The sequence below is a fragment of the Tasmannia lanceolata genome, unplaced genomic scaffold (genome assembly GCF_043159265.1).
Source record: "Tasmannia lanceolata isolate RefF3 unplaced genomic scaffold, GAP_Taslan_0.1 ptg000006l, whole genome shotgun sequence".
Lineage (NCBI taxonomy): Eukaryota > Viridiplantae > Streptophyta > Magnoliopsida > Canellales > Winteraceae > Tasmannia > Tasmannia lanceolata.
In genome coordinates, this window is record NW_027518683.1 from 12,509,055 (window position 1) to 12,522,006 (window position 12,952).

General features: G+C 39.2%; 1 protein-coding gene across 1 annotated transcript; it reads right to left on the reverse strand.

Moving 5' to 3' along the window:
* Positions 1-8,091: 8,091 nt before the first annotated feature.
* Positions 8,092-11,955, reverse strand: LOC143879731 (ABC transporter I family member 17-like). The gene is made up of 4 exons (XM_077382265.1): positions 11,802-11,955; positions 11,367-11,714; positions 9,512-9,699; positions 8,092-8,568 (listed from the first exon to the last, which is right to left on the reverse strand). Exons 1-4 carry the CDS (start codon positions 11,821-11,823, stop codon positions 8,314-8,316), a joined length of 813 nt encoding a protein of 270 aa, XP_077238380.1. The 5' UTR covers positions 11,824-11,955; the 3' UTR covers positions 8,092-8,313.
* Positions 11,956-12,952: the final 997 nt, after the last annotated feature.

The following is a 12,952-nucleotide window of genomic DNA, read 5'->3' on the forward strand; positions in this document are numbered from 1 at the left end:
TTTCCCCCCTCCCCACTGCAGGGATGGTGGGGAATCCCCCTCCCCTCCCCGCGGGGAATATCTAATCCCCATCCCCTCCTTTTTCCCTCCCCACTGCGGTTTGGATTTTCCTATGGTATAGTCCATACATTACTTTTTGAAAAATAATAGACTACACGAGCGCACACCATATAAAATCTCATCACTCATCAAAGAGATGTTACCTTTATTTGAGGGAAAGAGATTTTCAAAGGATTTAATGTTGCCTTTCGGTGATGGTTCGATGGAGAGGTTTTAGGGATTTCTGGTAATATACTAATATAATGAGGGCCAATGCCCAATAGGTTATGGGTGAAAGAAAATATAAAATGCTATTTCAGGGACAAAACTGTACTAATGGTAATTATGAAAATTTTGGGGGAATCTTGTAGATATGTTTCGATCCAAGGGGTTTCTGGTAGTTTTTCCAAAAGAAACACTTAAAAAATACAAAAAAATGGCATTAATGCGGGGCGGGGCGGGCCCAACTCCATCACCTTCCCTTTCCCCCCTCAAATCGGGGAATCCCCTCCCCAAATGGGGCGAGGCGGGGCGGATCCCAGCTTTCCCGGGTTAAATTGCCACCCCTACTTCGATGAATGATTTCAACAATTTCTCATATATCTTTTCTAGATCTTGTGAGAAATTCAAAATTACTTGTCAAGATATATTCCAGTGAAGAATAAAGTTAACCTAATTTAGAGGACACTGTGTTGGGGGGTTCCACGCAAAGGCAAAAGATCCCACATCGGAAAACTCAGGGGATGTGGATGGTGCTTATAAGGACTTGGGCTCCTCCTCCTTAACGGCTAGCTTTTGAGGGAGAGTTCTACCCGGGTTGCAACAAGTGGTATCAGAGCCGGGGCGTGGTAACCCCCGTATGTCTCTGAGGACGGAAAAGCCCCTCGGGGAAGAATCACGGAAACCTCCTGCTCCCGCGTGGAGGGGCGAATACCAGCCGCAAGGGAGCCCTATGTGGATCCACATCACTAAAGTGCATTAATTATTTCCCTAATTATTATTACTCTTTTACAGTGTTCATACATTTTGGCCATGTTTGGCAAACTCTTTACACTCGTTTTTTAAATCTGCCAACCAATAGATGATGAAGGTTATTTTCAAACGTACGTTTGAAATTCTAGATTTAAAATAGAAGTTCCAATTTGTTGTGGTAGGTTTTCTTTTCTTTTTTTTCAAAATTCGAAATGAAAGTTACTGTTGTAAATAATTGTTGTGGTGAACTATTTGAAAATGACAATTATGACAAGTTTCCTCCGACAAGTACATGGCAGTTATGGACGGTCATGTGGGAAAACTATATAAGGAGACGGCTGTATCAAGAGAAAAGGTCTTAGAACCAACACAAAACATGTCTTAATTTATTTTACATTACATTTACTTGAGCAATGATAGATACAAGGGAGCCCTTGCATAGAGAGCCACAAAAGGGCTCTTGATTGGATCCACGTCATTTTCAGTTACAATTTAAAATCGGTTGAAAAAGTAAAATCAGTTACATTTGATGATGTGGATTTACTTTTACCGCAGCTTTTACTTTTTTTAGCTATATTTCTTACCCTAGAATAAAAAGTCTAGAAACAGAATCATCCACACTTCATATCATTTCATTTTAGTTTCTATTCTATATCCATGCACTGCTGATTGTTTGTTCGTTTCTGTTGTTAATGATTGTCTCTCTCTCTTTACTTTAACATTGTCCTTTGCATTCCTACAATACCTCCAATCAAAAAAATACCTCCGAATTTAGACCTGCATCTTGGTGATTAATTTAAAGTCCTTTGTTTATAAAGTAATTAAGGGCCTAAGGAAAAAAAATGATGTTCCGCTCTTCTTCTCAATCGCATGAAATCCAATTCCACGGGAAGAACTAATTACACCCTCAAATTGAATTTTTGAAAATGAGTAGTTTTTCGACACCTCCACTGACAACACTGTTCCTATCAAGTCTTTGTATAGTCAAACACTTTTTTGATACGGCTAGTGGGACCAATTGTGTAAATGATGGGGTTAGTAGAAATATTGGTGACACCACAATCCCAAAAAATGCAGAGATTGAAGAATCAAGGATTCCTCGAAAAAATTAACCCGAGAAGGATATGATTGAACCTGCGTCTTCTCACAGTCAAGATACTCTTCTAACTCTGGTGGTTGCTGATCACACCCCAAAACCTTGAAAACCCACTAGTAAAAACCTAAAAAGGAGCATCCAAACATACCTAAGTGAAGCACATAGTATGCCGGTTTTCTTTTACCATGCAAATGTCACATGTGGTGCACCTCACATGGGCAATCTCAATGATTTTTTGTCCTAGACAATCCAAAGAGGGATTCGAACGTCAACATGCATGCATGGTGGAGGAATGCTCCATTAAAACGAAACATAGTTGAGACAGTACAAGTGGTGTGATTTTTGAGCTACTAGAGATCCAACATAGGGCCTAAGAGGTGAACGGATCAGATGAACCAAAGGTACGTCCCACTCTTTAATAATCACATGATCAATCCATTCGAGTATATCCTTGCTAGCTACCTGCCAACAGCACATCTGTTATTGCCAAACATTCAAAGGCAGTGTAACGGCTGTTGGACCACCCATGTTTCCTACGACTTTACATCTTGTGTGGCATGCCCTCCAATAGGCCATGGAATCACGTGAGCGAGGGCACGTGACCGGGGTCTACAAATGAGTCTCAACATGGACAGAGTCAGAGGAAAGAACATTGAAAGGAGGTTATACCTAATTATCTGTAGAGGAATGCTAAACTGAAGGGTGCGACAAGGGCCCTCAATTGGATCATCTCACAAAAGTGAATTTGTAATGGAAGAGAAAAAAGATAAAATTAAAGGAATAATAATAGAGATGAAGAGTTTTTATAAATGTGATAATGATAGATCAATCCAAAGCGAGACATTATATATAGGCCTTAAAATTATGTTTAATTTATAATCAGTTATAGACTCACAATCGGTTCTCAAAATCGAAAACAATGGGACTTGTGCGCTTCATTTGCATGTTTCTCTAATCACTTCCTATGGGCCATATTTTATTTTACTGTCCTACAACTTTCTCCAAAGAATGAAATGGCCTTACCTACCAAGAAAAGAAAAGAATGAAATGGCCTTTCACACCCCCTTTTAGGTACTTTTCATCGTGGGAAATGCTACTGCCGCCTACCTTGTTTCCTTTATTTTTTTGTAAATTGTAAGAACTAATGGAAATAATCCAAATAATTAAGAGAAGGTGGAAAAGTACAAAAAACGTGGGCAGCTACTTGCTTTATTTTACACTTTTCTAATTGCATGTGATGATAACAGCCTCAAATAATTAAGCGGGAAAATGAACCTCTCTAATTTCTGAAATTATGGCCGTATCGTAATTTCAACTAACGGATGGCGCCCTACAGTACAAAACACCCTTTTGAACTCAAGTGTATGTATAAAAAAATAGAACCATTTTTTCTTCATCTTCTCTGACCGAGGGTTCCTATGTTGTGTCTGCGACCGCAAGAGAGTACCACTGGCAAGAGAGTACCACTGAACGTGGTTTCCTTCTACGTCGATCTCTGCAGCGGTTGCTGCCCGCCGGTGTGCGAAAGGTAATTTTCTAAACTTTTCTCCTCATCAATGAAGAAATGTGTTCAAACTGAACTTAAAAAATTGAAACCAAGGCAAAGAAAACCGGTCATGTAATAATAGGGAAGGAATCTAGTCGACTAGTAGAAAAATATGTTTGTATCGGAAAAATCAGGTGAGATTTTAGGTCAAGAGGGTGGAGTTTGTTGATTATATAGTATAACCCTAATATGTTCTAATATAAGCCCAATAAGATAATGGACAATGTAGTAGGCCTACATGGGCTAGAGTCCATTAACCAGTCAATAACCCTAGCGTATCTCTATATATAGTGGCTGGAGGCAGCAAACTAGGTATTCCAAACTAGACACCTAGGGTGTAATACTTCAAGCAATTCTTGCTTGACTCTAACAATCTTGAAGCATTAGTGAAAACCCCTAATTTTTGGAAAGTCTGTCTCTCACGTTTTTTATTGTTTTTGTTGGGTTTTTCTCCCAACCCTACCAAACACGCCCACAAGGATCGGCATCAACTCTCTCAACGAGAAGAAGGGATGATCTCACTATTCTCTCTCTCTCTCTCTCTCTCTCTCTCTCTCTCTCTCTCTCTCTCTCTCTCTCTCTCTCTCTCTCTCTCTCTCTCGTGATTTTCTCTTCCTCAACCAAGTGTGCCTCTCTCCTCTTTCTAAAAAAGGAAATTTCGATTTTCTGTTGGGGCTCTCTCTCACGCTTGAATTCCTTTGAAGCTGAATATGTGGTGATTGCATTCACCTTGAAAACGACAATCTTTTCAAAGATTTGGCCTAATCCAGGGATTACCGTTTTAGTTTTTGAAGGTGATTTCTTTACGACAGCAGTAAAAAAAAGGAGTCTATCATCCTTTGACCAACAAAAAGAGACGACTTCTTTCTATTGGATTACAAGTCTGGGTCATTCACCTATAGAAGTCGTTATTTGGACGTGGGATTCCTCCATTGGTTTTTGAGGTGGCTTTATCACTCCTCCAACTTTAGACGTTGGTCTCATTCCAAAAGATGTGGTTGTGATACGGTTGAAGAGGCTAGTTATTGTTGTCAGTTCTCGTTTGGGGCTGATTACTTTGGTAATCGTTTTGGGTCCATTGGATAATCTTGCCGTCGGGTTCTTGTTATTTTTCACGATCGTTCTTCGTTTTTCAAGATTCGGTTCTCGAAATTGGTTCGTTTTGGTTCTTGGCTTTGGTTTGCGATTCGGATCTCGGATTGGGTTCTCCCGATTCGCCAATCAGGTGCACTCTTTCCAATTTTTAATTTCATCTGAAATATACAATGGATAAAAATGCTATTCCCTTTGAGATTATCAAACTACAATCGTTTGGGAGATTTGAATTTAATTCATGGAAGCAAAAGACTCAATTCAGTCTAAAATATCTGAATTATTTTTACACCTTTTTGAGTACCTTTACTGATACGGTTGAAGATGTTGATGAATCTCAATGGCTTAGAGATGAGGATTTCAACAAAGACTACTTGTTAAATTATCTTTCAGACCGTCTTGCAGAAACCTATAGTAAATTTACAACAGCTAAAGAAATTTGGAGTCGTTTTGAGAAGAGTGGATTCCAGTAGGTGAAATGTCAAGTAGTGGCGGGAAAACGTTGGGTTGTGTCGAGAAATTTTTGTGTTGGGCTAAGAACATGTCAGAAATTTTTGGGGTCGTGTCAGAAACAAAATGTGAAGTCGTGTCAGAAAAGTGTCAGGTCATGCCAGGAAAAAGTCGACTTCACCAAATATTTTCCGATATGACCCCTTTTTTTGACATAGCCCAAAAAATTTCCAACACAACCTGACATTTTCTCTACATGATCCAAAATTTTCCCAATACGACCGAAATTTTATCTGACATGACCCGAAACTACCCTACACCCCAAATTTAGCAATAGAACCTCAAATTTGGCTGACAATACTCTAATTTTCCTCTTCGGTTCGAAAGCTTCTTGACTCCACCCGATTTTCACCAATTGAACCTTGTTTTGATTTTATTAGTTTTCAACATATTTGTGTAGTTTTTATTTGGAGTTTAACGGACCTTCTTTCCTTCCGAGAGGTTTTAGCCTCTTCACTACCTGAAATTCATTTTGAAATTCCGTTAAGAAAATGATTGAATTCATATAATATACAATCAAATTTTAAATGTCTCACTTGGGAGGATTTGATATGCATATTCTCGACCAATTTAATCCTATTTTACTACGCTAAAGTCTTCATATTTAAATGACTTTTCAATACTCTCTTTTCTTTGTTCCCCGCCGCACAGCCATCCCTGCAACATCCTACCAATAAGTGAGACCAATCTAGGGCCAAATCAAAGTCCAACGCGCCCCTGACCTCAACTTTCTATCCCGATTTCAGTGGGGATAAAGGATTTCGGTGGGGATAAAGCATAGCTGGGTTTCGTTTTCCCTCAAACCCATTCTCCCGTAAAAGCGTCAACCTGGATACCTTTCCTTTTTTGTATTCGGATAGGATTTCTATTGTCTTCGTCGGGAGGCTCGCATAGTTTGTTACGTCAGCTCCAAAAGGAGAAGTTGCATTGGAATCGAGAAAGTTCCCGCTTCAACTAGGCTTCACTTACATAAACAGGGTGACTGTACGCCCATAATGTCACAGGGTTGAATAACAATATCTAAAATTAAGATAGAACTATTTAAGCATCAAATAACTTTCGAATTAAATAAATTAGAAACATAGATGAGAAATTTACCAGCAAGACAATCGAGCATCCAGTTAAATGTCCTTTTTCTGTAGTACATTTATTTAAACGGTCTACGAGGAGGTCTTAAACAACATAAGCCCATGAAAAGTTGCCTATATTCTAGAAGAATGAGAAATCGATCCTGAGTTCTTCTTAAGTAAACACAAAAACATATCATTACTTAAAAAAAAAAAAGGTAAGAACAAATGTTTGACAGTCAACTCAATCGACTCTTTGTCATCTTCATCTACATCTACTACTGTCCTAATCAAGTTAAATAATCCAAAGAACCAAAATAATCCTGCACGAAACCCAAGGAAGGAACTAAACAAAGCATTTTTTTTACACCATAGTCTGGTCAACCAAACATGGGATTTTTATTTTACTGGGATACTTCCAGGGAGGGTTTTTTCCCACCAATCTCCTAGGAAGTCTTTTGTTCCACAAAAATCCCAAGAACCAAAAAATTCCGGCAACCAAACAGAGTAAACTGAACTTGAATTACTGAAGCTATATAAGCCTATCCAATAAATTATGCATTAACTGTAACAATTCTAAGATGCTTTGAATCGAATATGCTTGCCGGAGATGGAGTTAATAGGACGAGTTTGGAGATTTTTTATCATCTTTTTCCTTGTTCATTGTTTGTCCTTCATATTTTATTGCTCTTTTTGCTTTTGTAGTTTTGACCATCTCGGTCTTGGAGGTTTCCCCTCTGCTCTAATATATTTCCCATCATTTAAAACAAAATGCGAAGATGCTTTGAACTATAGAGAAAAATCATCTGAGGAAAACTTATAAATCAAACATGACACTAGAAAAGTAAAGAAAGAATTCCAAAAAAAAAGAAGGAAATTATGCCGCCAGTAGCTCGGAAACTTGACAGAATTGATAGTTGATTGGAAACATGTCTTCAAGGGGTTGAAGTCTTAATATCCTTGAATGTCAAGCCGGTGTCTTTCCACTAGATAAAGATGTAACTTAATAAAACAATGGATCTTTGGGATATTGATTATGGAGAAATGTGGGACTGAAAAATTGATGTAAAAACATGCTACTTGGAGTTTTTCAACCCAAAGTTGAGATTAAGTTTTATGAAAATTAGATACTTTAAGGTGAAAATTGATGGCTAAGATCAAAAGTTATTTTAATTTGCACAAGAATCCTAATCCTAGAGGTTGAACAGACTTTGGCTAAAACACTATATAAGTTTAAAGCCTAATAGAAGTGTAGGAAGAGTTTGAAATCACTTGAGAGACTTTGGAATTGAAGTTACCCGCATCAAATGTACTATAGGTTGATCTAGAGCTTGTCGATCAACTGGCTTCCAGGCTGATAGCCTGGATGGTAACTTGATATGGGCTTTTGCCAATTTGTACAGAGCAAAGTGGGTTCTTTTGATAATAGCTTTCCTAAAGGACTAGGACTTTCGAAAGATTTTTTGGAAGAACTGCTTGCTTTCAGTCTTTGATCCTTTCAATCTCCAGTCTACTTAAAAAGACACAACTTCAGGGGTTTTGATTAGGCAAATGATAGAGGGCACAACCATGTTTTGATAATAGGCACAAACTCAACTTGTCGCATATACTTTAACCAGCCGTCAAAGGCTGCTGCAAACTTTTTGGGAATTGTAACAGCTGGTTAAGCATATAGGACAAGGTGAGTTTGCACCTATTATAAAAACATGGTTGTGCTGATATCATTTTCTTTTGAGTAGTGTCAAGTCAGGCAAGAACAAAATGAGGTGTCCACACACTCTTTCAAGTCGACAAATTTATAGAACTGTCTGTGAGAGTATACCATAGTTTTCTATAGCTCAAGCAAGCCATGTTAGCGTTTTTTAATTACAGTTCCATAATTCATATGACAAGATTTAAACACTGTATTCCTATAACACTTGAATTGCATTGTAGCCTAAATCGTCTTTCTTCGCTTATTTAGAAAGAAGAATAAAAGGGGAAGGCGAAAATTAAGAGCTGAGTTCAAGGAACCTTTGTGCCATTGGATGTTGAGCTTGGGAGAGTTCATGTGGTTTCAAAACCTCGACGATCTCTCCCTGGACTAGGAGGCATGCTATGTCAGCAACCCTTTGGATCTGCTTGATGCTATGAGATACTATCACCGTAGTTAGAGCTCGAGTCTGCTTCAGCTTCACAATCGCGTCTTCTATGTTTTGCGTTGAGATGGGATCCAAAGCGCTTGTCGGCTCGTCCAATAGTAACACCTTGTTATATATAATGATGTTAAAATAAATGACATGGAATGTTTCAGTGTATGCATCTCTAGATTTAGAGCAAGTTTCTGTTGAAGTACTGAAATACAAATGATTAAGCTTAAGCTATTGGAGTAATTGGTTTATTCACATGGTATTAGAGCTATTGCCTCATGGCATGTCTTAAGTGCAAAACACAGCCCCTTTTTACTGAAAAAAATCTACGTGTATGACCAACTCAATTAAAATAGGGTCACATGTGCCATGTGTAGGGCCAACCCAAAAAGTGAGGGGTCACACATGAGGGAGAGGGTTGAAGTATAACACCAACTCTAACGGCTTAAGCTTTTGGAGTAATTGGTTGTTTCACAGTTTCTACTACAACAATGAGAAGAAGTTGGAAAGCACATAAAAACTGAGTCATGGTCCAAACCCTTCATCTAGGGCGCCCAATCGCCCTCTCGCCCATTGAACATTCATAGCAATTCCGTAAGAAGATTTGGATGTGGACCGTTGCACATTTAGTGTTAAGATTTCTTAAACCCTTTGCTTAAACATTTTAAATTCCTCGGATCAAATGATTAGGAATGTCCAATCGCTCTGATTTTTTTAGTCCATATCATCTCCATGGTGGACCCTACGGATGAAGGGTATAGATTGTACTTATTTTATGTGGGTGGCCTTGATTCAAGCTTCTCATGTGCTTCCAAGAGCAAGTGCTTACTATGAGATTTGCTAGGCAATTTCGCAAAAAGCCAATTAGCTCTGCCATTTAGTGGCTCACTTTTGCATGAGAGAACAGCCACCTCAAATGAATAAATGAATGAGACAATTTGCTAAGACGTGCGCCTATGTGGCTGTTCTCTCTTACAAAAGTGAGCTGCGAAATGGTTTTCTCCTAGCAAATCGAGTTTACTATAATAGCATTCCACTTATAAGTTAGGAGTGTTGGTACCTCAGGTTCATTAGCCAAAGTCCTAGCTAGGGCTACTCTCTGAGCTTGACCAACCGAGAGTTCACTAGCACTTTTAGTAGCAAAAGAGAAATCAAGGTCCGCAAAGGTTAGCAGCTTCGACACCTCTTCATCTGTTAGTTTCTTTCCTTGGAGTTGCGGCCCGTATCGTACGTTGTCTGCAACTGTGCCTGGGATTACATGCAACTCAAACTTAATAAAGTTTCATGTTATTTTCTTTCATATACAATCTACAACTCGACTCAACTAAGCCTTTGTTCCAAACTAGTTGGGGTAAATCCTTTACAAAATTTTCATTTTCTTTCATATACAATCAAACAATGTAAAATCCGAAAGAAAAGTTTGGAAAAGTTTTACCTTTCCAAACTCCCTCACAAAATTCCTATATACAATCCTAACAATCATGATGACCCGACCCAGGTGGTTTTGGGTCCATGCCAAATGGACATTCCATCCATAAAATAAAGAAGGGATTTGCTAGGCAATTTTGAGGAAAGCCATTTGCATGAGAGAACAGCCACACTGGCTCACTTTTAAGCAGATTCTGTCTTATTCATTTCATTCACCTGAGCCACTGTTCTTTCCTGCAAAAGTCAGCTGCCAAATGGCTTTCCGCGAAATTGCCTAGCAATTCCCAGTAAAGAAAAAGCACTACAAAAAAAAAAGGATTTGCTAAGCGTCCATTGTAGAAGGCATTTCGGGGGTGGCCTGTTGCATATGTCAGAGCAGAGTCTAGACAAAATCTGCTGAAAAGTGAGGCTGTGTGGCGGCTCTAACATGCAACAGGCCATCCGCAAAATGCCTTGTGCGATGGCCGCTAGCAAATCCCAGACAACATGTTTTTTTGATGGGTAATTTTGGGTTTGGCAGACCCCAAGCAACCAGACATATTATAAAAGAGAGAAGATTACAATTTAAAGTAATAGAGGCAAGATCTCATTTATAGGATTTGAATAATGGCCTTTACAAGGACATTGAGGCTTTGATAAGTAGTCTGCTGCTTTGTTTTCTTGTGGCCATGAATGGGAGATTGAAAAGGCAGGGTTGGGAAAGGGCCAAATAGCCATGGTATTTTAGGAAAGTGATAACAAGAAAATCACTTTTGCTCCTCCATGGCCATGGGTTCATACATATTTGCATGGATGCATATGATATATCAGCTGGCAAAAAGTAAAAGTGGTTACAAACAAAAGTGGGGTATACCTATTACGCTACATCCAAACCATTTATTTGTTAGGAGTTTACTATTTTAACCCACTCACATAGTGCGATTGTAACCCTCCCACCATTCATTTGGCTACAAATTGGAGTGTTATTATAAATTTATAATGCATGAGCCACCATTGAAAGGGTTAAAAGATAAATGGACTGGAGCACTAAACAAGTGGGCCGAAAAAAGACGATTAGTGGGGCCCACTTCTGCCTCGTTTATATCATCACATTCATTGATCACAACATTAATCATAAGTCAGGTAAAATGCAATTTGAGAAATCTAAGCCCTTGATCTATCAAGTCTCGTTGTATGTTCTCTCAATAAAAAGCTAAACCGTTGATTTTTATAATCCTCTATCTTACTCATAGGATGTACATTCAGGATACGACCAAGACCATGGGAGTCTCCTCACACGATGTCCTACAAGATCAACGGTCTAGATTTCACATACATGCCACCTATGCCCCTGTAATAACCCCAAAAAATTGCCTCTTATCACCGATTGTAACGATGTCACAAGGAAATTTGTGGGCCCTAAAAGGGGGCATGCATGTGAAATCAGGACCGTTGATCTGGAACGGCGCACGTTAGATTCACGCCAAATGTATTAAGGGCATACGTACCTTCAAAAAGGACGGGGAGCTGAAAGAGCATCCCTACTTTGCGCCGGAGGCTCAGCACCTCAAGATCGCAAATATCTTGGCCGTCCAGAAAGACCGAACCGGGTTCGGGTTCCCAGAGCCGGTTCAGAGCCCTTAGAAGCGTCGATTTCCCACTCCCGCTCGGCCCGATAATCCCCACCACCGAACCTTTTTGTATATCCATGCTAACCTCAGAAAGAATCACGCCGCCCGTGTCGGACCGTTTCGTCAGTTTCTGGACCCGAAATTTCGGCTTGGGTGCCGTTTCGGGGATCGATTCCAACGGATCTTCGTCCACGTCAACCAGTAAATACACTCCCTCTCCCTTCCCTTACACATACAGAATAATATTGTGAGAGAGAGAGAGAGAGAGAGAGAGAGAGAGAGAGAGAAATTCAAAAAATGTTGTTTAATTACCTGAAATAGGACCCATCTCCATGATTATAAATTTTGTTGGAATTTCCGCTCAGTTTTGCAAGAGAAGGAGGCTTTATAGAAGGGATTTCATTTCATTTCATTTCGTTACATTGCATTTTTATATCATTTAAGAGAGAGAGAGAAGCATTATTCACCACACAAGGCGACGTGGATCCATTATCCACCACACAGGGTGACGTGGATCCCACCCACTGTAGAATCTGTGGAAATAATGACCTCCAAGGACTTCAGATTTTTTCTGAAGGTGAATGGTATCCGCACTACCATAATTTTGACAATGGCACTACTTTTCCTCGTTGGGTTTTGCTAACGAGTGCCCTTGGGACTTTTGAAAGGGCACCCTGCTCCGTTTGGTTGCCGGAATTTTTTTTTTTATTCCTGGGACTTTTATGCCACGTTTGGTTGGTGGGCCCAAAATAACAAGCAAAACCCTTCCTCATTTTATACCTTCTTAACAGGCTGTCAAAAGCTATTAATATCCCGAAATGCACTTTACAGCCATGGTTTTAAATTTCGACCGAAATCCGAAAATTTCCAATTGGTAGGGACCAAAACCAAAATTGCGAAATTCCAAATTTCGGCCTAAATTTCGGAATTTTGGTAATTTCAGCCCGAAAGTTCTAGAGAATGTCATTTGCTATTTTTAAAAATAATGTTACAAAATTTCGGATTTCGGTGGGTCCAAAATGAGTACCGAAACTGAAATTTAAAACCTGGTTACGGCCCGTCAAAGAAGTGTAGAACAGAGTGATTAGTGCCATTATGGAGATATCAGTCTCTTAACTACAGATATTTGCACTGCGATGTTTTCATAATTGCAAAAATCCAGCTTGATTTTTCTTTTTAGTTGGCTTTTCAGAGCTTTTTAGGAACTGTAATAGCCATTGACAGCTGCTTAATTGATAAAAGACAAGATGTGTTAGTGCAAATATCTAAACACGGTAGTGCCAATATCAGTAGCTTTCTGCCATTTGTCAAATGTGGACACCTACAAGGAGAAATCAAGCTTTTCTTTCGGTTCAATTTTTCGATGGAAATTCTGTGAAATCATGGAAACCTGTGAAAACAGATGCAAATGATATAGTTTTTAAGATACAAATTTTATATTTAGAAAAGTCAAACCATATCCC